We start from the raw sequence: 27,491 nt of genomic DNA, 5'->3' as shown, positions 1-27,491 counted from the left end.
ACCGATTTACTCACGAACAAACAAAACACTGAAAAAAGCCCAACAATAACATTTTTAGGTTGTCTAAGTGACTTATATATCACGTTTAACCCGAGCAGCGAAACTCCGCGGTGATCTGAAAATGATGTGCCGGGAGTTGTGCCGTTCTCGGCCGCATCAGTAACCCTCGAGCTCCCAGCTAGCTGTCGAGCTGGTGGGTAGCAGACGCCTCTGAAAACGTCGAAACACTTTTGCAAATATGGGATATCTTGATAAACCGAGCAGATATTTGATGTTTACACAGCTACTTTCTCGCCTGAAAATATGTTAAAAGTTTATTTTGTGACCAAGAAAGAATAGTATGAGTAATTTTAAAACTTAGTAGCGGCCGCCATTGCTGGAAACTGGAGTTTGGCTGGGCCGCGCTATGAATTCTGGGATATGGTAGTAATTTGGACAGCCTTATAATCGCAGTATAATCGCAGCCTTTGCGGTTAGAAAATTGCACTTGATCATGTCGCGATATTATCGCAAATGCGATATATCGTTCAGCCCTACTATGTTGTGTAACAAACGGGGGAATGTAATGCCTAAGTATTTAATACCAGTCTGAGGCCAGCTGAAATCCCCTGGCTGGAACAGGGTTTTGGGGCAGAAGGCTGTCAGAGGGAGCGCTTCAGACTTTGACCAATTTACTCTATATCCTGATATATTAGAGAACTGGTTAATAATTCTCAAGAGAGCAGGTAGAGATCGTTCTGGCTGTGATATTAGGACCAGGGCGTCATCAGCATAGAGCATCAATTTGTGGTTATTATTGTGGACCTGGATACCTGGAAAATCAGGGTCTCTACGTATTGTCGCTGCCAGAGGCTCTAAAGCTAAAGCAAAAAGCAGAGGACTCAGTGGGCAGCCCTGTCTTGTACCCCTGTCTTGTACCCCTGTGGAGGTCGAAGGACTGTGATATAATACGGTTCGTTAGTATTGATGCTCTCGGATTGTTGTAGAGAAGTTTGACCCACCTTATGAATTTTGGGCCAAAGCCAAATGCTTCCATTACACAAAATAGAAAACGCCACTCCACCCTGTCGAATGCTTTCTCTGCATCTAGGGAGAGGGCTATAGCTGGAGAAAAGTCCCCCGTAGGGGATTTATTCTGGGTTGCCCACATAATATCAATTAGGCGTCTAATATTATCGGCAGAGCAGCGAGTCCAAATAAAACCAACTTGGTCGGGGTGTATTAAGTAAGTCATGACCTTATCTAATCTGGTTGCTAGTAACTTGGCTAAAATTTTGCAATCACAATTGATCAAGCTTATTGGCCTGTAACTCTTACAGTCAAGCGGGTCTTTGTTTTTCTTTAAGACAAGGGAAATAAGTGCCTCTGACAGTGTTGGTGGCAGGCTGCCCTTATCCAGGGCTTCCTCAAACATTTGCAGGAGTAAAGGGGAGAGCTCCTCTGCAAAGTTCCTGTAAAACTCTGCTGTAAACCCATCCAACCCAGGGGCCTTGTCAATTGGGAGATTTTTGATTACCCTTAAGATCTCTTCCTTTGAAATTGGGGCGTCCAGGGAGTCCACCTGTGTCCTAGAGAGAGTTGGGAGGTTGAGGGGGGAGAGAAAACTGTTAATTTCCTGAGAGTTTGCTTGTATTTCTGAGGAGTAGAGTTGCATATAGAAATCTCTGAAGGCTTCATTCACTTCAGAGGGTTTTGACACCATAGTGCCATCCTGTGCTCTAATTGCTGCTATGATAGTCTGAGCTTCTTTTTGTTTAATATATCTTGCAAGCAGTTTGCCAGGTTTATCTCCATCTTCGAAGTATTTCTGCCTAGCCCGAAATAGAGAAAACTCCAAATTATCAGCATTTATTAAATAATCATGGTCCATAAATAAAAGAAAACAATGTTGTTTTTGTGCATAACAAAAAGCTCACAATTGTGCAGTCAAAATGTAAACTAATAGACGCTGAGCGTAATAACAAAGAGACAGATTTCACAGCTGCACCACGTCTCTTACAGGTGCCGTTTGTGGTCCTTATACACACAGTACGGTAATATTACGTTGAAGCACAGTACGTATCACTCCGCGAGGCTCCTCCCCGGTAGCCGTAATCCTCCGACAATCCATCAAGCGGTGCAGCTCCGTAGCTTAGCAAAGTCATATTAAAACATTTTTTGACAGATTGCTGAGCGCTGTGTACCACATAAAATCGGTTCGCGGTCAGTAAGCACATACATAAGGCGCACTGTCGAGTTTTGAGAAAATGAAAGGATTTTAGGCCGTACAGTCGTTAGCGCGGTTAGCTCGTTAGCGCGGTTAGCTCGCTAACACGTTGACGCCGTCCAGCCCCACGCACGGGGCGATCCGCGGTAACTCGCTAACGGAGATTTTCCGCTTTCATCTTGTCATTGCCTGCAGGTGAAGCTATGGGGGAGGGGGAGTTGTATTCAGTGAAGGAGAGGCGAGGCCGAGTAACGTTGCATAGAGACAAAAGTGGACGAAAGAGAGGCAAACCTGCCGGCTCCACAACGTAACATAGACTATATCGATATAAACGATATTGTCACATCTTATATCTCGTATGAAAATATATCGATATTTTTAAAAAAACTCGATATATCGCCCAGCCCTACTCCAGATGCCATCAGTGTATTCTGGAGTGACCTGATAAAACCATATGCGCTACTTTTAAGTTATCTTTAGTAGTTGCCAAATGCAACACGGACTTGGGGATAATTGCCTTTCACAGATGTAAAGCAGGCAACAAAATGCAGCCTGCTGAAAATCACCTTTATTGAGAAGCGCAAGGTGCCGTGAGATGATAACATATCATTGAAATCATTATATTTCTTAAAGTCTCTCAGTGCCAGCATTTATTAATGCTTAGCGTGGACCTCTGAGGAATTCAGACCAATGGTATGGAACTGGTTCTTATGCAGACAGAGTTCAGCTCTAGTCCATCAGAATCCAGAAATAGCTCTGGGACGGCTGCTCTGGGACGGTGTTGATATTAGGAGGCTTTGAGGTATTTAGAGGTCTGTCCATGTTGGGGTTTCACTAAGACAGGTTCTATATAATGAAAAGTCTTTGCTAATCTGTCTGTAATTCTTCCACAAATCATTGGTGCATAAGTAGATTATCTTGTCTATCCCCTAAAATCCATTTACTATTCAAGTTTTAAAATCTAGAGCCTTCTTCCCAATAAGTTTAGGCTGCACCTGTTTGAATGCCTGAGGTAATTTAATGTTCCACATTAAAAACAAGCAATGCTAATTTCCCCTCAGTAATCTCTTGTTTGACATCCTTCTCAGCAGCCCTGTTTATAAACTAAACAAACCTATCGAACCCATTTACTTCAAATCCCGTGCATGTAGTGCCGTGTATAAAAATTCTGATTGGGTTAAAGTGTAATAGTCTAAGTGTATGGCTATTATTTTGTATGATGAAAAGTACCTTCCTCATCATGGCAGATAAATATTTATCCCAAGATAGACATTGTTGTTCGTGTGACTTTGAATTAAAAGAAAAGCAGAAAAAGAAACAGTTGTGCCTGCATGGAATTAGAACTACAACCCAGCCCTATTAATATGATTGATTGATAATACATTGATTTTACATCAATGCCATATTGAATGTATTGAGAAGAAAGCTACTTGGGTTCATCTTGGTGTCAAATATGTATAATTCATGAATTACACAGAAAAGCATCAGAGATGGAAAGAAAATAAAACGCAGTACTGGGTGTAGACAGAACCGTGCAACTGCTCCTTCACTTACACGAGTCCTCTATTGATCGAGAAGGAGATTGCAATTGATTGAAAGTCTGAAATCACTGAATCACTCCAGTTAAAATCAGGCTTCTCCTCTTCTATTTCAATGATAATGCATTCTGCACAGCACACGAGTAATGTTCTGTGGCAGCCTGGCAAGTTTATCTTTGATGAAAACAAAGGTATTAATCACAAATTTAAACCACCTGCTAAATACTCTTTCAGTCCGCTTTGTGCCACTAAAGCAGCTCAGGCACCCAGAGGATCCTTCCTGGGTGAGGTCCCAGTGGATCAGGCTTGTTCCGCCGCAACCCGTGGATGCTTAATCAGATTGGGATCTGGGGAATTTGGAGAAGAGGTCAGTGCCTTGGGCTTTTCTGCAGGCTGTTCCAGAGCAGTTTTGAGGTGTGGCAAGGTGCCTTGATCTGCTTTTGCCAGATGTTGGTACATGTCAAAATAACATATGCATGAATGCTAAAATCAAGTCTCCCAGTTGAGGGGGAGGGGTTTTCTGCTTTATTTTATGTAACTTTAACTGTCATTAACATAATCTAAGGCACATGTTCAGTGTATTAGATTTGTTAATGGGTGCACTGTATGTTTTAGATGGAAGTGGGAATCTTTATTCATTATAGTGGTTGACAGGCTCTCTGTTAGGCTTCGTTGCCTCATCTATAGTTGCATAAATGTGATCTATAAACCCCTAATTGCCTTTGCCTGATTTCCTCTATGGCTATCGCTTTTACTGTCTGCAAAGGTCATTTCCTGTCCCATATCTGTATTATTCATTAGGGAGGCTCAGCCACTGCAAAAAAGGAAAAATACTGGGAGGATATTTGCAATATTGTCATTCAGTTTATCCGTCAAACTATCGAAAGCAAGCTGGTCCCTGAGAGATGGTTTGAATGTGCAAACAGCTGGGAATGTACAGCTGACTTCAGAGGTCAGCAGAAGGCTATCCAGGCTGTAAAGGCTGCTGTGAAACATTTTTATGAATCACCTCCTGCACTAGGTCAGAATTAGAAGAGAAATTAGAGATGAGCCATGGAAGTTTGTGTCTGTGTGCAGCAGAGACTCCCACCTACCTTATTTGGTACACTTGTGAAATATAGTGCAATATAGTATAAGAGGACCTGAATAAAACTAATTAATCTGAACTGTCGTCTACTCGCAGTTTAGCTTGAGTTAACATCAGGGGACGAAAGCTCCTGTTGGCCAAAGGCATCTATAAGAAGTAAAAGTCTGAAAAGTTACTGTAATTAACCTGTAGAATGACTGTCAGTGGTGTACTTTGTACTTTCCCATTGTCGTGCACATTTCAGTGGTTTTCTGTAATGTTACCGATCTCCGACCTGTATCCCCATGTGATGTCGGTGTTGTGTGTGTAAGGTCGGGGGGCGGGTCCATTCCACTGCAGGGCGACCTGCATGTGGCAAATAAAGCTGATTGATTGATTGGCTTGCAGCTTGTCACCTGGTCTGCTTTTGGTTGTCCATGAACAAGGTGTCAGTTGATTGTTGGCTTTGGGTCGCCATTGCTCGCCCTGTAGCTGCTGTGCAGGTCTCCGAGGCATGCAAATCTGCTGCTGCCAAGGACTGTGATGCCCCCGGCAGTTTATGGTGGAGGCTGCAAGCCGGCAGGCATAGGCGATTATCCTGGTAAGCCAAGCTTTAGAGCAAAAACACACCCATAGTCTGGGCCTAACTACAATGTATTTGTTTTTCATTTGAAATTTTCAATGAAATCTTATTTATTTGTTTCGCATTAGAAATTAAGAAAGTACATGGTGTTTAAGATGGTGAACAATCATGCTTATAATCCACATTTACAACGTTTGTTTTGACAGTTTTAAAAAAAATGATGACAAAGTCCAAACAAAGCAGAGCCTTTGATTCCTCCAGATTTCTCAGTTGCAGCTCATAAAGTGACTGGTGAGTGTGACGGAGCATGGACCTCAGCTGCATTGTTTACACATTTCCCATAAGTACTGTTAGAAAAATCAGAGCGACTGACTCAACATATGGAAAAAAAAAGTGTGGCAGACAGCTCACTGTAACTGAATCATGTATACATGTTTTTGGCAATGAACAGTTTATGAAGCAGACTTTTTGAAGCTGATACTCTCAATAGTTTTTTCTCATTTTTTTCTCCATTGGTAAACTTCAATTACATAGAATACAGGATTTACTTGTTGTGAAGTTTTTATATTTGCAAAGTGCATGAAAGGAAGGTGAGCTGATACTCTTGGGGAGAAAATGAACAGATAGCATGGTTTATTTACAGGCAGTTTTTACAACAACTACTTAAGGAATATTTCTTAAAGAAGTTTTGGCTTGTGCGCAAAGATGCCAGCCACTTGTTGGCCAGGGAGATGAGCAATGAGTAGAAACATCTGACAAAGTAAAGCTCCGATCAAGCATCAGTGGGTAGCAACACAGTTTCTTCTGTAGCCTAGAGATCTATAGACTGTTGTGTCACTATTTAAACTTGATTACTATAAGGTTTATGGTAATCAAGTTCATGATAATAATGTAATTTATGGGGTATGTGGAGTCCTAAGGAATAAGCATATCTCAAGTTGTGAATGACAAATCCCTACATTCAAAAACTGCCCAGTAACCTGAGAAATTGTTTAGTAGCTAAAATACCAACATTATGGATTATTGTGGATTTTGCTCAAACTGGCTTGGTAGTACAAATAGTTTGCCTGCCATCCACTATCACTCAGCTACAGCTGGCCAAAGTGACACATTTACCCCCCTCTTGTAAAGACAGATGGCAACAAAGTGTCCTCATCAGCTGAGTATTTAGCAGTGCCGTCAACATTAAACCTGTTACTACTGTAAAATTGGCTTTATTCCATCATCTATCTTATTTCCAGCATTTTTATAAAAGGGTGTATACATCCTTTCTGAAAAACACTAGCTAATGGTGTACTCTTGCCATCTCCAACAAAACTTTATGCTTACTATTCTTCCTGCGGTGGCATATTTTGTTAGTGAAGTTTGCACCAGGGGTCACATTAAAAAGATGATTCACTTTGGCCTTTGTCACAGTGTTTCTCTCTTTTTAAATGAGTCAGAGCTTATCTTTAGCATGCATCAGTGGAAACCCAAGGCATTTGAATAAATCAAATAACTCACAGAGTTCCTAAGTGGGTGTTTACTTGACTGAGTGCAACCCATTGTGACCCCGACAGCTCCCAGCCTCCCCAAATTAAAACAAAGATGTTTTGCGCTCTTGTGCCCTACTTCAGCTGTTTTCTTTATTTGTGCCTCAAATATCAGCGTGGCAGCATTTGGAAGAGATTCTCCCTGACTTGTTCCCTGGTCATTTCAGAATGAGGTTTCTCTTGCTCCACTGAATAATTCCTTCTGGCACGCTAAAACCCTCTTTTCCACAAACACCTTCTCTCGCATTTGCCAGTGACAAAACAACAAGAGACTTCAGACAATGAGTGCTGACATTTTCTGCCACAGGGTCCATTAGCACTCTCATGTGTGACTAAATACTGTTTTGGTTATTTTTGCATTCACAGCTCCAAATGTTAGAACGTCTGTACTGAGTAAGGATAAAACAGCACAAAAATTCCAGACTGTGCGGATGACTTAAATGTGCAGTATCATAGCATTTTATTTATTTATGTATTTGCTCTGCTGTGAATCTTGGTGTTGACTTTGAATCTGTAATATTGTTGGCAAACAAAACACACACCTTGTTTTGTTTTTTTTCACTCATTTTGAGACCATTTTTCAGAAGAATTTTTTTTCTACCAGGAAAAAACTGATAATTTGTTCCCATCCAGTCAATGGAAAATGTCAGATAAACAGCTTAACGACTATATAATGGTATATTTGCACCAACAAGGTGATTCCCAAAGAGTTACTAGCCAAAAAAATGGCTTATCTGGCATTGGTGTGTAGTGTGTCCTTAAAAAATAATCAGAAACTGGACAAGTTGAGCATAGAAGTGGCAGACCTTAAAAAAAAGAGACTTCTCTACTGCAGATGAAAGTATCTGAAAATCATATCCTTAAGAAATAGGAAAAAAAAAACCGCAAAGACCTGATGCAGGAATGAACAGAGGTGTCTGGCTCTTCAGTTGACAAATCCACAGTTCCCTGAAGCCTCATCAGAAATGGCCTCGGTGGAAAGGTGGCTGTCAAGAAGGATGCAACAAAAAGAACCGGGCAGAAGTATGTCAAATTACACATTTGGACTGAAATTGGTGGTAACAGGTCTTATAGAGCGATGAATCCAAACACTTCTGTTATATTCTTAGCATATCGCTGTTAAAATGTACGGAGAAGTTCAAGGGAGAAGTAGACGGTAAGCATCCACGGCTATCTGTAAAACATAGAGGACCTGCAGTGGTTTGGAGCTGCATTTCACCCACTGGTGTTGGGGATTTTGTCAAGATTGATTGAATTAGGAACACAGAAAAGTACATCAGATTTTGATCCTCCATGCAATACCATCTAAGAAACATTGAATTGGCTTCATTTTTGCAGCATGCCGATGATCCCAAACACACTGCCAGTGAAGTAGAAGCATACCTGAATAGAAGAACACACAATGGAACGCCGTCAGTCATGGATTGGCCTCCCCAATCCTTCGGGAATCCTGGAGAACTGTTCCTGGAGGTTACAAGAAAGCTTGCCTCAAAACTTGGTGTTGTTTCTCTAGAGCTTTTTCCCTTTTTTAGCAAAACTAAAGAAATGAGGAATGGCTCAAATCTCTCGATCGATCGATCAATAGATAGATTTTTTTTTTTCAAAATGGTGACAAAATATTACAGTGAAATTATACAACAAAGTGTTGCTAACGGTTTTCAGCAAATTAGTTTGTACAAAAGGTCACTGAACCACATTTGAAGCCCAAAAAATGTTTCATGCTGTACTGAAGGGACACAAAGGCAGAAAGCCTGGTATGACAGGGAGATTCAAGACACCACAACCACAAAAATGGGCATAATGGGACTGACATTCACACAGTGTTCCCACGAAGTCATTTGTAAATGGAAAAAAGACACTTTTTTTTTTTATTTCTACATATCGTCAGATGACTTTGCCTTTTCTTTTTTTCTGACACCTTCAAACCTATTTTTAGTAATGTCACTACCGTCATAGATCAGAACAACTATTTTTGTCCGTATTCATATTAAATGGAACAGTTTCCCAGAGCTACAAAAATAAAACTTGAGTTCTTGTAAGCCATAGTTTAAATTCAGATTACGTTAACGTGATATTGTGGTTATGGTTTAACTAGATGCTTTTCAGATCGTTACTACTGGATTATCTTTACATAGGGGGTGTGGCAAGTGAAATCATTTAGCAGTATGTCATGTCATACCATGGATCAGTAGATCTGCAATAAGAAATTCCCAGCTGTTGAGTTTTTGAACTAGGACTCAGACTGCTATGTCTTTTGGTGGCAGTTGTAACAGCTGAAAGTAAAAATTACTATTGCTTCTAATCAGCGGTTATAAAACGGCAGAATGTGTGTCCTACTGGATCGTGATCAGCATTAGTCCCCGCTCTGAGGATGAGAGCAAGCTGGACCAGCATTTAAAGCTCCGACTCCTGGAGAATGACAAGTAGCCATCTGGTAATTCTCCTCTTCAGACCTGTACGGTAGCTACATCCCAAAATAGCATCAAAGGCAAAGAATTGTCTTTTGAAAATGGGCTGTTCTGGAGCTAGACAGGTCTCACTTGAATTGTCACTCAGGGGGTCTGATGCAGTTGGACACCGATTCAGCTGCACTCATTTTGTCATTTCAGAGAGGGAAGAGAGGGGAAGCTGCACGCACAAGACAAACAATACAAACAAGTGTGGAGCACTTTTTACAAGTATTAATTGACACACAAGGGAATAAGACTTCTTATCTACTCTTCTTGAAACCAAGTACCGCCTCTGGGATGTTCTGAAGAGTGCTGATGAGGTGTGGGTGTGCTTTTCAAAAATGTGCTTAACATGGTTTCCAAAGAAATCTGAAGTTGTGACGCCAGCTGAGTCAAGAAACTAATTTTTTAGGACGGTTGTAAGTTGATTTAGGCTAATGATTCTCATTTTCGTGTACTGCTGGCTGCAGGGCCCGAACTTCCATTGTATTTTGAACATATTGCCTTTTTTAAACAGTAACTTGTCACTATTCATTTTCTTTATGGATTATTACAGACATCGGCTCTATCTCCTTTGATTAATTACTATTCTCCAAGTGCATTTAATCAAGAAACAAATTATAACCGCTTTGTAAGAAATACTGTCTATATGGAAGCCATCACGATGGCCTTAGGTTACATCAGTATTCAATGAAACTGAAAACTTTCCTTTGAAAATTATTGCAGTAAATACTCCAGTGACCCTTTTACTTAAGGCAAGCAAGTACAGAAAATTGAGGCAGAAAAGGATTCAAATGAGAGAGTGAGCTTGAATAAGAGATGTAGTACTAGGTTGTCTCTAAGCTTTAGAGAGTTTTGTCTGAGAGATGATCTCTGGTCTTTGGTTCTTCGGGGGCTTTGCGACAAACAATAACATTAACAATGCAGGAATTTAATGACAGAACTACTTAGATTTTCATTTTAAAATAAACTCTGACCTCTTTCTCTGGTATTTCTTCCTAGTCTCCATTTCCTGTGCCTAATTTATTCTCTTTTCTCCTTAGCTTTTAATTATTAATAAGGCTGGATAATGGTCAGTTCCTCCAATATGCAAAAGTGATATAGTTTTACATGGACAAAGGCTACTGAAAGAGAAAAGTTGGACTTGTGCAATCAAAGGCAAAAAGCTAGAGAGCAGGACACATCTTGCGGCTTTTAAAAGCTTTTGTCAGCGCTGGCAGCTGCTCATCATAAATCTCCTCTGTCCTCTGTTTCTATCCTTTCCCTTGCAAGTATAATATATACTCGGGTCTGAAACAAATTATAGAGCAGCAAAGATTTCAGAACGGACGGGATAGTCTTTGCAGGAATGAGTCAATCCTTGCTATTAAGGAGCATTCATCTTCTCTGTACATGGTGGCAGACACCAACCAAAGTGTGCATTGCTAATGAGAGCGATCTGGCAGACTTCTTCATACTGCACAAGTTAAGATCACTGTGAATATTTAGATCTCACAAAATAAACCAAATCTCCTGATGTGACCTCGGCACAGAATGGCCATATAGCGGGTTGAGCCAAGTATGCTTTAAAGGTGACCGTTTTCAGCCAGTAGTGTCCAAACTCAAACAGCTCTACGTGTGCCATTGTTGAAGTGTGTTGGAGCCAGCGAGCGTCTCATTACTCAGCTCTCTGGAACACAAAAACACATCACCATAGGCTGGATGGTTTTCCGACAGACTGCTAATAGCGTTGACGGCTGTTTAAGGAAAGGGTGAGTGTTTCCAAAGTCATTAGCATATGAGTGCCAGTGCCAGTCGTAATGCATGCCACGCCGTAGTAATGATACAGCAATTGCCTACATAGCCAAGATATCCTTAGTAGTGGAGCCTAATTGTTGATGGCTTGATGTGGCCATGCCCCACATGCATTAAAGTATCCTGTCTTTCAAAGGAGCGAACAGATGGTAAGGGCTTAGACATTTTGTGGCCTCGAGGACAGTAGAAAAGAACGGGTCTCTCGGGAGAAACCTACATTTTAACTTCATCGCCTTTTTAGATTTATTTGACCAATGTTATGCAGCGGTCTCAAAGGACATTCCACATGCATGAGCGTGTGTGTATGTGTGTGAGCTAACGTGACCTTATCAGCTGCTGTGTTATCTCGTTAACACACACGCATGCACGAGTGCACACGCAAACAACCGCATGCACTGACTGCATTGCAGAAAGGGCATAGGCCTCTGACAGCAGAAAGCGGATTAGACTGCAAACCAAAGATTCTTAGTGAGTTTAATGGAATAGAGATGAGTGGATGGGAGATTTAAATAAATTAACCTTCAGTGAATCCCTTGAGGCTTGGAGAATGACAGAGGGGGTCTGAGGAGGATTTTTTTTTTTATAAACTTGCTACTGATTTAATGAATAGTCATGACATTATTACAGGGAGCTTGTACTCCTCAATTTGAATGCAAACTTGAGACTGTTTGAAGCACAGCTCAAGTGAGCACCGCAAATATGGGCAAACGCGTAAATGTATTTCTCTCCCTAAACACTAATAACCTGATCCATTTTTTGCCACAGTTTGAGCTCCATATGCCAACTTATTATTAGTGTTTATTTTGCATGCAGAAATGGGTGATGTTTATAAATGCACTATGAGATATTCTGGCATCTTTTTAAAATGTCATCTCAACATCAGGGAATACACTGACCTTTACTAAACTCCCAGCCATAAGAACATAATTCTTTCTACGTACTTATCACGATATTAACCCTGATTGGTGTCTCTGACATTTACTTAAAGATGCAAAAAGCTGAATATCCTAGATATCATTTTTTAGGAGGATGCTATGATCACTATAGCCTAATTACCGTACATCTTTAAACTGCATTGGCAGTTTAAACTAGTCTTATTTTTGTCTAGTTAGCAAAAAAAGTCTTTTAAATGTCTTTTTTTCTGAGCTATGTTGTTGAAGTGTCATGCATCTCGCTACTACACCCCCAAATCTGTAGGGAATGTAAGTGTAGTGCGCAACCACAAGGTCTGTATGCTGAAACTTTGTCAGCTTCAGCTGTAAAAAAAGGGCTTTTCTAGAATGTACAGTAAGGTCCCATAGAGCACATATCACACTGACTGTGTACAACCAAGCGGATAGATTACCCAGCGGAGATCTTCTGTCTTAATTTGACAGGTCTCCATGGAAACGGGCGTCCATAACAGCATCACGTACAATCTCCAGTTGGTAGAAGCCCCCGTGGGTAACGGTGTCACTGTGCCCTCCATATTCACCGTAATCAATTTTCTGCCAGACTTCCTCCCATCCCGCCTTGAGTTGCTGAAGCTGCGTCAGGCCAGGCTGCTGTCTTAATGGCTTTTAATTGCCTCTGGTTTTACCTGGATGAAGTCTGTCACTCCTGATCAAGAACGTGACTTAAAACACCTCGAGAGTATTCATGGTGATCAACTCATGTGTGCGCACAACACCGCAAACTGACAGAGGAAAACTGGCCCCTCAGGCGTGCGAATTCAAAACAAAACCCAAGTTTTCATTAAAGCTTGAGTTTGGGAAACTTGTCTCGGAGATTACGTGACAATTTGTTTTTGACTGCTGCCGTAGCTCGCTTAAAATATGAACTACTGTGTATTGCGTATGCGACAGACTAATAATATTTTGTTGTTAATATTTTGGGGAAAGGGTGAGAAACATACCCTCGGTTATTAATTTTCTGTCAGAAAACACGGTTGTACCTAAAATGATAATGTGTTTTTCCCACTTTGTGTGGAGTGCTTGTGGTTTTAACTGCTCTTTGTCTTTGCTATAAATACACAGGAAGTGAAAAGCTTCGTTAATGGTCTCTTGAGAATACCACAGCTGCTTGCCATTCTTTGCATCCTTTGCTAAGCCGTATCAGTCAGACACCTTGTTTATTCATATCTACAGTCAGCTGCCTTTTTAGGAAGCTTGGAGCTCGTGTCCAGTGAGTCCAGAGCCAGAATGTGTCCTGATGGACACACAAGACGGGATATGAATAGAGTAACATCTCATTTTATTGTAGTGTCTGATCTATGCACAAACCCTTTTTAGTGAGTGCTAAGTGAGGTCTTGTGGCTGATCACTACCCTTTCAGGTGACTGAAGGTTAATTTGGGATCCTGTTTGTAGACTTGCCAGTTGCCAGCAGAAATGAGACTTATAGCCTGTGACTGTCACATTACTCTGACCCACACTCTGCCAGCTTTGCAGTAAGTGCAATGAAGCATGATTCAAAATATTACCACAAAGTCACTTTGTGGGCTGCATTATTATATCGATGCTTATGTTGCCTCTTGGTAATGGAGCCTGAACTCTTAGGCCATTCTTATAAAACTTTCATACCTTTTCTACCCTGGCACTTATTATGCACGTGGTCTGCTTCACTAGTGTGTCATCAATATAGACAATATAGTGTTGACTATAGTGCTAAAGCATTTTGTGTATTGATTTTAAAAACTAGTGGCGACAGTATGGCCAAACCTGTCTCACAGTGTTTCTTTAACATTCTGGCAGCTTCACTGTATATCACGGCATTATTAGAAATGGTTTTTATTATTATATTCAGTTAAAATAGTTGAATGTCAAACAATGCAATGCCATCATTAAAAACTTTCCAGCAAAGAACAAAGACAGAGAATCATTTAGTTATCGAGCAACGTTGCATTTGTGTTCCAGGTTTCTTAAATGTGAATGTGTGGTTTCAGTGGAGCTCGAGCCCATCACAGCTGTTATAGGGCAATAGTTTTGGGACATCCTGGACAGGTTGCCAGTCGGCCTCAGGATCAACACTAATAGCTAGTTCAGAATCACCAGTTAACCTAACCCCATGAATACCTTTGAAGTGTGGGGTGAAGCTCACAGTGACATAGGGAGAACATGCAGTTTCCATACAGGACCTTGTAGCTGTGACCTCTTTCCAAACTGTGACGCCAACTTGGAATTCTGTTTAAACAAAACAAAACCAAAAAAATGACCATTTGGTGTCCTGTGATGAACTGACAACCTATACAGTGTGTACACCGCTGGCTATCTGAATAGAGCTGCCCGAGCCTGCCTCTCCTCAGTTGCCTCCACCAAGTCTTCTGGGGATGACACCAAGGAGTTAAGAGTAATGTCTGTAATATCTGCAGTATGTGCCATCCAGGAGGCATTCCACCTTAGCTGGGTTCTTTTGAAATAGCCAAAGAAAATAAGAAAGAAGTCTTGGTTTTGCTTCTAGTGGGGCAACTTCTCTGGGTTTCCCCCTTGCTTCTCACCACAGCTGGGTATCATGAATATGTTTTCTTTTTTTAGAGCATTAGGTCTGTCGGATGCATCCAACTGTGAGCTCACAAACTTGCAAAACGGAAGCAGTGTATGGGGAAGGTGTTTTTCTTGTTTCTTTGACCAAAGTGCATGCATCTGCTCCATCTCAACAAGACAGAAAAACACACAGATCTTTATGCAGCATTTCCTCTTCTGGCTTTTTTTGTGATGTTCAGGATTAAAAGTTGTTTTTCACCTGATCTGATAGGCGAATGTGCTCAGCCACTTTAAACGTCCGATGCAAATCAGTGGAGCTGAAAGACGCTTTGTTGACAGTTCGGGTTTAGTAATGCAGTGGATTAGTCAGAGAAGCTGATTTATTTCTGAGGTTGGGACTGTGTTAATGGAATGTGCCACCGTCTTGCCCTTTGCCTTGTTCAGATGGATGAATGCCCAATAATCTACATGGTCTCTGTATTTTCTCTGCTCTAGTTTAAAGACTTCGCTGCTTAGGTCGTCCCCGCACTAATGCCCATCCTCGCAGTGGTGCGCTGATGCACATTTCCTTATGCTCTGCATTATTCATATCCACCAATTGGTTTATTAGCTGATATTTGTTCGATTAAAGGCTACAAGAGAGTTATGCAAACGTGTTAGGAAGAAAATCATTACAGCTAAGTGCGCTGTCTTGTACTTGAAAGCTCATAGGTTCAATTTCCATAGCTCCCAATGACTTATGAAGTGTGATACAACTAGATGTAAGATACAACTTGTTTTCAACAGTGTCAAATTAAAAAATAGGGCATTTGTGAAATAAATAGTCTTATCTAATCTAATTTCCTAAATTCCTTAATTTGTATAACCATTAGTCTAAAATCTCAAAGCTGATCAGTGTACTAAAAGAAAATGAGTAAAGCAGGCTAAACGTGGGATTATGGATCACATTTCATAGATTATGAGGTAAATTATGTGTGAGTTTAATGAGCAGTTATTGTTGTAACTGCTTGGATCCAGCTTGGTTACTTCCATGTTTTGTTTTTGTGTTGTTTGTTGACCTGGCTCAACTTTAAAATAATCAGCAGAAACTGGCTCGCATTCTCCCAAGAAACTCACAATGTAGACGTACTACCTTGTTTCAATTCCAAGGCAGTTCAATGGTGTTTTAATGAGCCACTGACTTTCACTGTGCATTCTAATGGTCCTGTGCTTTCCTGGCTCACTGTACCATTAATGGTGCATGTTGTTAATTCATTCTTGTTGGACGAGCAGCCCAGAGTCATTTGTGATATTTCTTTTGTATTCCGTTCTGAGGCTCGAAGTCTCTGTTTCATTTCCTCGGTTTACTCTGCAGCCCTGCTGTCCATCTCCTCCCACCCTCCTGGCATTTATTTTCTTCTCCCTCTGGGGAGTGATTCTCCCCGACATCGCTACACGCCCTGGCCAGATGTTGAAACTTAAATACGCCATTCATCAGCCCACAGACTCAAGTAGGGGCGATGACCCTGGAAAGACATTGTTAGTATACAAAGCTCACACACTCACCGCCTTTACTCATAAATTCTCTTCCCACCCTGCACATTTAAACCAAGACATTTCTGGTGTGAGTAACTGTCCAATTTCTGGTTCTGAAAATGGCCTCTTGAGAGCTTAAACTTCAAAAACAAGATTCTAGTGTGTGATTAGAAATGAAGATTTGCAGCCAAAATCTTTTTCATTGAGGCCGATTTATTGTGTCCATTATTTTCTCTGCAGTTAATTCCAGAGTAATGGTATCATTCAAGAGCCAGATAAGTTACTGAACTTGATTTAAAAAAATAAAAAATGTTTAAGTCCTTGGAGCATTCTGTCATGAACTCTAGATCAAATAAAATCAACAATTTGAGTGCCACAGATTTGCCTATTTTCATTCACCTTTGCACCATATTTTCAAGTCCTTTTTTTCCGTTTAGGAACAAATCTTGTAAAATTGTTGGAGAAGCTCACCACTGTGAGCTAAAGTGACGCTCTTTCCTTCATCTGGAAGGGCAGTAACACTGTAACCACTGAAGCTTAGTGGTCAGTGTTCAGTGCTGCTTCACTTTTTCCATAACTACTCTTTGCCTTTCGCTTGGGAACTCACAAGCGCATGACTAAAAGTCTCATCTCTTCAGATGTAAACTGTTGCTGTTTATTGGTGACAGAGTTAACATTGGCAGAGGAATGCATTTATTTCGCTCTCTGGACGGTCATCTTTAAAGACGTGACAGATGGATGTTGAATAGAGATTGACTTAAGAGGGTTCTGTGCGTGCGTGCACGCTCACACACACTACTCAGACCGACTGTGCAGAAAATACCAATGCCTAAATCTGAGAAATCTCCCATGCACAGATTTAAAGTATTTTAAGGCCTCGTTTCAGGTTTTATTGCTGGAATTGCAAGCATGGCATTAACTTTCTAACAGACTTTATCCTATGTTTTTTTTTTCTGGTTTTTTTCTTTGTTTGTTTGTATGTTTGTTTTTAACTGATTGTTTATGTAACAGAATGGGAGTTTGCACACTAGATTTATAAAATTCAAGGGGAAATTTGGTAGTTCTCTACTTTCCTTATTCTCCTTTTTAAAGTGAGGCTTGATCTATCTGTTTTTCTTTGTCTATGTCAGTTGCTAGTCACATAAAAGCTACTGGTCAATCTTGTTGTTGACAGATTATAGTCATGAAAGGTTGAGACACAGTTGACAAAGGTATCAGTAACCTCATTAGCTGTATAAGCCTTAATTAAACCACTACTTCAAAGCTGCATCATTAGAGCATCACCCTGAAGTCTTGAGTATTTGATGGGCTAAAAAACAAGGCTACAACAGTTTCAGTGCACAATTTAAAAAAAATAAAAAATGAATGTCTATAGCTACTTCTGAGTTTGATACAAACTGATTAGTCTCTCAGACCTGTAATAGAGCCACAGTAAAGTGGGGTTTCTGCTCTGTTTTGCCATGGAGGGAAAACAAATCTGAGCTCAAAGAAGTGTCATGAATTTTTCATGAATTAAGACGGAGTCTCTCCAGGACCCCGCTCTGAATTATGAACTAATGCAGCTCTTAAAGAGCGCAGAATAAGTGATACATTCATTAGGACTTGGGGGGGAATCTCATAATAATTTAGTGATAAATACAGATTCATTCAAGTGTTCTTACTGTCTCGTATGATCGAAATAAAGATGCTAAGGAAAAAGCTGTCTTAGACCACACTGTCTTATTTTTACTATTAGGTTGTGGCCTTGTTAAAACTGACCTTGATTAGAAGAGAAGGAAGCCTTGCACATACCCGTCTGCCCAGGCAAGCACAAAATATTGATTCATATGTCAGGCATCCAGTGTATCGTTGTCTATTTTTGCCTGCAAGTGAGCAACTGAAACGAAGACCTAGAAAATAAAATCCCATATTAGTTTTGGTTTTGTTTTCTTAAAGAGCGAGCACATTTTAATTAACAGCAATATAAACCTTGGCTATTTGAATCTCAGCAGAAATACTAATTTATCAGTGTAGCCCAGTTGGCTTTCTAGATTGCTGTACCAATGAGAATGGGTTTTATCAGCCTGATTAGGGTTAATTAATTTAAGTGTTATTCCATCTGATATTGACTGTAGCAATGGTCTAAACTGATTACATTTAAAAATATATTTTACAACTTTTAGCATGTAAACGGTTTGAGTCCAGTGTGACTCGAAGATAGTTGAACTTGTTTTGCAGTGTCAGGCCCAAAACGGGAGCATTTTTAGTGACACTCTTTATATATGTCGTCCACTTTTTTGTAATCTCATTTATCTCACATCATTTTAAATAAACGAAGAGTCGTTATTTAATTGAATATATTGTGGCTTTTGTTTTTGTCTGTTTTGCAGGACTCAACGCTTTGCCTTTTGATCCAGCAGCCAACAACGACCCTCTTCAGTTCAACGGTTCCAGCGGACAGCTGGTGACCGACTGTCCTCCCTTGGAAAACACTGCAGAAAACAGCAAGAAGAGGAAGAGAGCCAGCCTTCCTCCAGGTACTAACAGCAGCTACCTCACAAGTTTTGCACCACTGCTGCAGGATTGCTCTATGGTCTCAAATCCTCATTTTGCCCTCAGCCATGTCAAATTTCTAAATGCAAGAGTTTGTAACCTCAAATGGAGAATACCCCCCTTCACTTAGGAGTGCTTTGATACAACAGTTATATTTCTTACCTTTCTCCCCTCCGTCTTCCTCTACCAACATCAAATAAGTGCAATGTGAATTGTTGCATAATCCTATTATTTGGCGGCAGTATGGAAAAGAGTAGCTTAGTTCAGTCTGTTGTTGTTTTCGATTACCTTGCCATGTCCTCGGGCTCTGGTTGTCAGGCCTGTTTGGAGGTCAGGCAGCTGCAGCAGAAAAAAAAATGCTCCGGTGAGATTGTGTGTACGCGCCTGACTGTCTGTTACCGTGCCAACACAGGCTGCCAATCACAGCTCCAACACAGCTTCAGTTTTCTCACACAAACACTGAACACAGGGAGGGACACACTGAGAAAAGTGCACACGCGTGCATGCGTTTATGTGAGGATGTGCTATAATTAAACAGTAATTTGAGTAAGTGTTGGTGTTTGCCTGGTAATGTGTCAAATTAAAAAAGGACTTTCTAATTAAAGAATTAAAGAAGTACTGACTAATTAATTGCTTTGTAAGTAATAGAACAAAAAGGCCCTTAAGACAGAGAGGTGTTGTTCTGTGAGCTCTGCTTTCGTGGCAATGCTAATTAATACTTCACATTAGCGCAGTCTTAATCGACTCTTCATCTTTTCCTCACATCTTCACATGAACGAGTCCATGACTTGATGGCAATTTAATTTAAATTCGCTGACCACGCTAAACTCTAATTGGGCAATGTATCTTAGATGATTGTAGAAGGGCGGGGTGGGTGTGTGTGTGTGTGTGTGTGTGGGGGGGGGGGGGGGGGGTAGTGAAATTGACACCACATGTTGACATGTGGGGGAAATAAAAGAAGGTAGCGATCGGTAAAAAGCCTTAAATTAGAAAATGCACCAATTACCAAAACACAATGCTTTGTATTATTGCAGGAGTTTGTTGGCTTAAGAGAAGTTGGCTTAATACAGCTTTTCAATTAAGAAAAAATGTCTCAACTGTGTTACAAACCTCCTAAAATTGATCTATACAGATAAGTTTATGAAGAGAGCATGTTGTGCAAATGTAAACAAACATGGAGCTTTTTCTTTTGTTAGATTCCAGTTTCTTCATGATCAATGAGCTCTCACTTGTTAGATTTCCCACAACAGCAGTGAGAACCAAGTATCCTACGGTCATAATGTCATTAGTTTAATGTGAAATCACTCTGTCAGTATGACCGTGCATTCACAGCAGAAACTGAGAATATTTAATGCATTGTTCTGCTGTCATGTTTAAGTCACATTAGACGAGGCAGAAATGTTCAGTATATTCAAAAAGTGCTCAGAGCAACAGTGGTAACAGTGTATAGAGTTATAGTTTTACGGTTACAGTATTTTGGCTCTGTGTAACTTGGTAATTCTGCACAAAGTTATTTATAGTATTATATTTATATTTGCCATTCTCTGAGAACTTGGTTTCTCCAGTATTACATAATACAAGGATGTGATCTTATACAGCCTGGGAACTCAACAGCAAGTGGCCTCAAGGGGCAATGGACAGTTTTTCAGAGCTTCCAGTGTAACCAGAGGATATCCTGGTCGAGAATTTCTATTTGTGCCTGTCAAAAAAGCAAAAGGAGATTTATTTATTTTTCTCATCCAGCTGAAGGGCCCATGAGCTGATGTGGTGGTAAGGCATCCATCATCCCTCCATCCAACGCTCTACAGTTCACAAGAATCATAAGAATAAGCCTTATTCTCCCACATGGGAAATTTGTCTTGGGTAAACGGTGCTACACATAGCTGGATTATGCAAATCCAGCTATGTGTTCCTACAGCATTTTGCTACGAATGCTGTAGGAAAATCACCGCTTTTCCTACAGCATTCGTCCGATTTTTTTATTTATTAATTTTTTTTCTTTGTGAAACTCACCTGATGAATCTTCCTTCAAACTGTGCCCAGGGTTAAGATCGTATAAAATGGAAAAGTGGCTGTTATTTTACGTGTGGATGTCCATTTTCATAGGAATCTCAACTATTTTTAGAGTCTTGGTCAGATTTTCTGAAATGAGATTCTAATTTGTTTCGGATATAACACTTGCAAGCTTCCTTGACTCCTCTATGGACTTAAGTCCTCATTATTTTGTGCCGTACAGTCAAGCAGTGACAACAGAACTTGACACTTTCTTTCTGTATTTGACACATTACAATAATCTGTGAGTTGCAATGGATCATTAGCTACTTTGTCATTCTCTAACCAAAGGTTGCTCAAACATAGTCTATTTTTGGAGATTTGATCTCGTATATTACAGTAATACTCAGTAATAATTGTTAATCATCAAAAGAACAGTTCTTAGAAATCACGAGTGTGCGTAAATTTCAGATTGTAAATAATATAGAGGACTGATCGTATTGCTATATACCTTTTACCAGTTTTTGCCATATTAAGTTACCTGCTGAAGCATTATTGCAGCACCGCACTAACATTGTACAGGAGCAGCCCACATTGTGTTGAAATTCCCAGTAATTCTTTTTTTATGATCTGTCATTTACTTGGTGATATAGAGGAGCACTGGTTACCTCTTATGTTTGACCTCATCCCATTGTCTAACCTGTATTGACACTTCTTCATTGACTTTAAGTGTAGGGGTCTTTGCATTGGAAGTGTCTTAGGTTGGTGTCTCTCACTGAAAAGGACCCATTCAGCGTCAGACTGTCTTTAACTAGTTTCTTCTTCTTCTCTTGACTTTTAACGTGATTCTGTTGGACTACATTGAGTCCAAACTGACAAATCACAAATCTAGCTGCCCCATGTGCTATTCCAGAATTAAATTGGCTACAAATTAGCTTTGACTTGGCCTGGTATGACCTGAGTCTGTCAGTTATTTCTGCCTTCTTGGTTGGAGCCCTTGCAGGACTAGCAGGTAAATGGTGGCCTAGAGCAGACGGAGCTGTGAATTTATCGGCTTCTAGGGTTGGATTCTGTCTGGCTTTTGATTGTCTTCACCTGGTCAGGTCCTTGAGCCCTCTGAAGCACTGTGACTCATTAACAGCTGTATTGACTGAGTCTTGTTCAGAAACTCAAATAGAAAGAGTTTTCTCATTACATGTACAATTCATGGTACTCTAGTGGCATTATACAGCAGCCCCCTCAAATGTAACACAGCAGAATTGTCTTTCACTAACTGATTTAAAATTTAGGGAATTAACAAATGAACTAACTGACATGAGAAATTGAAGTCATCACAGATTTGATGGCTTGCTTTGGAAAGATTTCATTTTTTCTGATGACATTTCTTTAAATCGTTAAATTGCCACACTAAGCAGACAGACACATAGGGGATGGAGCACTCCTCTCTTGTAAACAGTCAAAAAGTAACATTTGAAATTGAATTGATGTTCTGTGGACTCGGCCTTTAAATAGACACAGTTTGTCAGAGTCACTTCTCTCTCTGACTCGATGTGACTAACTCCATGTTTTTATTTACTTCAGTATGAAAAAGTTCCAGAGAAATTAAGTTCAGTGAACATCATATCACTTGGGAGGTCATTACCAGTTGGTTATTACAAAAACGAGATTATTGTTGAGCTTCTCTGTGCCCAGTAAAATTTTGTTATACTTTATTTAGTTTTTAAATGAAACACTAACGCACTTTTTCCCCAGCGACCATTCCCTCTATAGTTCGACTACACACTCAGCCACCATGTTTGCTCTTTATTTTCTTAGTCTTCTCTGTTTATGTGCACCCACTCTGTGCGTGTGCCTGTCTTTTAACCATCCATAATAAGTGGTGCCTTAGGGTTAGCAGGCGCACTGCACGGATCTTCCCTATACTGTTTGTTATCAGTTTTGCAACACAGCCAGAGATGCCCATTTCCCCTCAAGTCCTGCTGTGTTTAAGCTGCAGGTGGCGAAGAGAATGAGATTTTTAAAATGATGCTGCTCCTGTAGTGGAGCAGTTTTACCCTTTATAATGAATATAAATGTCAGTGTAGTAGCAACTGCACATGTTACATTGAATTATGTCGTGCCTGTTGCTCATGTTAATGTAATAGTAATGATAATCATAATTTGTGGAGCAGTTTCCAAAACAGTTTTGTGTGATTTAAAGAGAGCCAAAGTTAAAGGCATTCTAATATTTTGTGATGTCAAACTAAAACTGAGTTACCAAAAAACCGAACAGCTGAAGGGGAAGATGGAAATCAATTTTATTTTTTAAGGTATTTCTGTTTAAGACTGTCTGTCATTTTTCAGGCCTTAAAATGAGGGTTTCCTCTGCTGTGGGGAGGCCCTGTCAACTCTGGTAATGAGGTGTGATTTCAATCGCAGCGCTGTGCCTCCAGCACTCTTTAACTAACATTCTTGATCTCATGCAGTCTACAGTGTGTTAGTGAGAGTTAACACAATACTAAGAAACACTCCTACTTAAAGGACTTTGAATTAAATGTATTTTCATGTAACCCAAATATGTCTGACATGAGGACAAACTCGTAAAGAAAGGACTATTTGGATTGGCGAGTTTAGTTAGCATAGTTTGACATCTGTATGTCCGCTGCAAGCAGTGTGTCTGCTCATTGCAGTAACAAATAACTTTGTGTGGAAAACGCTCTTTGAAGGAGAACACTTACCCTTTGGCTGATTGGGTTTCAAGCACCCTTGTAACAAGGTTGGTTGACTGGGAAAAATATTGAAGTGATCAGAGGGGAGGTATATTTTCAAACCTAAGGCCATGCGTGTGATTTTTATCCGACGCATTTCCAATGCCTAGATTAAAGAAATGTTTTTCTTTTTATTGTTTTTTTTTTTTCATTGCATGAAAATCAATTAATTAAATTTCAACACGAATGCCATTTCACTAGCATTGTTTTAGCCAATAAAAGAACTGTGCTCTAACCGATCCAATCACGTATGCATTAACCTTTAGTGAGAAAGGAATTGAATAGAATCTATTGATTCTGCAGGAAAAAGGTTAATGCCATTTAGCCAAGGAAAATAAAAATACATGCTGCGCAGGTAGGTAGTGGTAACAATTGTCAGACAGCTTCTGCATCATAATCTGAAATATAGCAGCAAAATTATATGGACAGTATATATTATTGTATCCTAGTGGGATGTTATTAATGTTAAAAATGTTATTAAAATATATGTAGGTCTGACTTCTTTCTGTTAAACATGTATCCTACCTTTCTTTTATAGAGAGAACTTTATTACATATATTAAATATTCGACATGTGCAGATTTATCTATACAATCTTGCATCCTAACAACCATCAAATGGCTCAGCAAGTTTTCATATATACTATTTATACAACTACTGTTTGGAGAGGTTTCTCAGTTTCTGTGCCTCGCTGTATTCAGTCTTCAGTCTCCTTGAGCCTTAAGCTGAAATCGTACCTTTTGATGTATGCATATCCACACGGATCTATCTGATGTAAAATGCATCACCTGCCCGTGTCCACAAAGGTTTGGACGCCCATATATGTATGAATCTATGTCCCACTGTTAATACATGCAGACAGGAAGCTCAATATAAGTAGGAGTGCTTTGTAGCTTCCTGAGCCACCAAAGTGTTAGCTACAATAAAGATATGTTAAAACACAGATTTATTTTTTCCTGTGGAAGCAGGTGCATCTCTCTCATGTTGCTGAAGCTTGTCTAGTCAGTAAAAATAGAAACAAAAAAAATGAAGGTGTCCGAGCTATAACGGTAAACCTAGCTCATCTCGTCATCTGTCAAGGCGCTGCGCTGGCCAAAAAAATGCCTGGACTCGACTGCTTAACATAATGTGACGGATGTATTTGTGCTACGTAGTTTTGCAACCACAGTGATTTAAGTTTTGAAATCCTGACGAAGAACAAACCATTGCACAGCACTTTATTTTTGCCTCTGATAAACAGCTGAGCGCTATAAAGGAGAGTAGTGTTGACTAACCCGATGTCGTAACGTTTTTTTGTCATGCCATTTAGCCAGTACAAAGTCTGAGCGTGTAGTTCACACCCTGTCTTCTACTGTGGCCTGCTCGTGATAAATGGTTTCCACTCTGACTGTGTGGAGCTCCAAAACACCAGAAATAAACTTCCGTTCAGTAAGCTGAATGTTGAAAAGTGCTTTGTAATAGTTTTGAGAACTACAGGCAGTAGTATGCCTTTTTGTGGCCCTTTTTGGTTGTCACATGGGAGGGTAATGGATTTGAGTATAAAAGATGTAATGTGATGTCACTGACCCACCACTGGTAGGCAAAGGGTCTATTGGAAAGTAAATTCTGTAATGGGCTACTCAAGCTGTCGTGGATGACAGTCCATTGAGATATATGACTATGTCATTGTCCTGTAGAGGTGTATGTGTGCGGGTAAGCTGACTTGCATGGCGCGTGCTGAGGTGGGGGCAGATCTGCAGCGGGATGTCAGTCTTTGTGATGCCAAGGCCACACAGAAGATTTAGAGTGATGCTGATGGACTGGAGACACTAATGACAGATTGATGTTAAAAAGAACTCATTAAGAGATTAACAGGATGCATGCAGCCATGCAGGGGAATTAAAGTGTAATGACTTTCTGAGTTCTGAAGTGATTGTTCTAGATTGAGCAGCTGCAAGTTTCTGAAGACAGATACTCTACGCACAATATCTACAGAGTATATGTGTTTTAACTCCAGGAGAGAATAGTGATTGAAATGCATGTTCAGCTCCTTATTCTTCTGGGACTCTTCTATTTCACTTGCAAAATAACAGTTTAGTTATCTCTACTCCTGTTGAGGGAAAGACGGAGAGTGCCATTGTGTCACTGTGAACAGTGTGTTCTTGCACAGTTATGTCAAGCAGCTTTTAGTATTTAGGAAACTGTTAATTACAGCAGTTCCAACAAAAAGACCACGTATACAAAGCGTCCGATCCAGGTAAACGTGCAGTTTCTAGATCTATTCCACTGATGATCGTCGAGCAAGAAAATTAAATTGATGTTTGTCCTCTTTCCTTTTCCCATTTGTCATCCTTATATTTTTTTAATCATGCTGTCTTGCTCCCTGCCACTTTTCTTTCAGCTGCAGTGGTCAGGGATTTAGTGCCATTTCACCCCATCTTGCAAAGCCTGCAAACATGAGACCTAAATAATTCAGTGCCAGCAGGCGCTCAGCTCTGACGTGTCTCTAGACTTGCACTAAAGTTAATGGTAAAGCCTTAAGCAAGGTTCAAGCTCTGAAAGTATAAAAACAGAAATATTCATTTGGCTGTCATTTTTGTTCATGGTCAAAGCAAAAAACAAAACAAAACCCAAAAACCTGCATTGCTTTGCAAATGGTCCTCTCGGTGTTATAATTCGTGCAGTGTAACAAGAAAGGTGAACAATTAGTTGCTTCTTCATGCCTCGGCCTCGGGGAAATGACCAAATAAGTTTTATTTTGGGGCATTTTCCCATCCTTATAATTAGTCTTTTCTAAATTGATTTCTAATCAGCACATGCCCTGCAGGCTTAAATTTTAGAGTTTAGCAGTGAGCTACCTACAGCCCATAAAATGCTCAGTGTTCATTTTGGTATAAACTTTGATAAACAGTTAATTGATACAGAGAGAATATTTGATTTGGGAGTATTATTGCATAAAAACAACATAATGCTTTATCCAACATGCTAAATGCATTGGTTCTCCTAAAGCTGGAATAGACAGCATTTATTGGCAACACTTGACAATAAACCCAAAACATTTTCGTCATTATTTTGACAAAGGACTACGCTTCTTCTTCTCCAGTTGGCTCTATTTTTAGGATTTAAAAAAATCTAGGCCATGACAGAAAACGTTGGCCAGTAACAGGTATTTTCAGATCTCGGCAGAGACGTACTATAAATTAGCATAATAAGCTGCAGCAAGATACATGCTTTTATAGACCGTAAGCTACAACAGTAAGGTGGTTAATGGATTCTCCAATTAACAGGCAAGTTATTTTCCCCCAAACTCAATACACTAAAAAAAATATGCTTCTCTTGAATTTCATGCCAGCAACATGTTTCTAAAACAGGGACAGGCGCATCAAGATGCTGGAAAACCAATTATTTTGCAACAGGTTGGGATGTCCTTTTTTTTGTTTTATATACCCAGAGAGGCAGAGTCTGTCACAAGTAAGGATGGGCTTTCGTAAGCAGCACAGAAGGAATTCATGGGTACACAGTTGCACAGTTTAAGAAGTGTTTTTGAACATGTGACTGCAAACAGTGTGAAGACCTCATCATCTACAGTAAATAAAAGAGGGCGTTGTGATGGTGCGCTGCCACCTTACTGCAAGAACATTCTTGTTTTGAATCTACCACATGGCTGCAGCCTTTCTGAGTGGAGTTGCTGGAAATGTGAGTTTTTCTGCACACTCTGGCTTCCTCCCAGAGTCCAGCGATATACACATGAGGTTAATTGGTGATTCTTAATTGGCCAGCAATTAGTCTGAGAGCAAATAATTGACTGTGTCTTTGTTAGCCCTGTGATAGACTGTCGACCTGTCCAGGGTGTACCCTGCCTCTCTCCTTATAACAGCTGACATAGGCTACATCCCCCGGTGACCCTGAATTGGATAAGCAATTAAAAATATGGACTACACATTAAAACATTATGAAATTTGGGGAATTTTGAAAAAATAAACAACTTATGTGTGCAAGGGCTGACTACCAGTAATGAATAGCCATAATCTTCATCCATTAAAAACTTCTTTGTTGGAAATCGTTGCGTGGGCTCAGATGCTCTCCTGAAACTGATTC

At 40.1% G+C, this 27,491-nt stretch overlaps 1 protein-coding gene across 8 annotated transcripts in view; it reads left to right on the top strand.

The window, feature by feature from the left end:
• Window positions 1-27,491, top strand: part of enox2 (ecto-NOX disulfide-thiol exchanger 2) — a 193,652-nt gene that overhangs the window by 81,319 nt on the left and 84,842 nt on the right. For 6 of the 8 annotated variants that reach the window (XM_024805276.2, XM_014412632.3, XM_024805279.2 and 3 more), the window contains one exon: window positions 18,514-18,660. In XM_024805276.2, the coding sequence (XP_024661044.2) occupies window positions 18,514-18,660 (147 nt within the window). Of the gene's footprint in view, window positions 1-5,266; window positions 5,412-5,603; window positions 5,685-18,513; window positions 18,661-27,491 lie in introns of those variants that run through there. The other 2 variants (XM_024805277.2, XM_024805282.2) reach the window with 2 other exon arrangements.

This window comes from Maylandia zebra, linkage group LG2, assembly GCF_041146795.1.
Source record: "Maylandia zebra isolate NMK-2024a linkage group LG2, Mzebra_GT3a, whole genome shotgun sequence".
NCBI classification, from domain to species: domain Eukaryota; kingdom Metazoa; phylum Chordata; class Actinopteri; order Cichliformes; family Cichlidae; genus Maylandia; species Maylandia zebra.
Note: the sequence above shows the minus strand (reverse complement) of the source record. Positions and strands in the feature narration are given on the sequence as shown.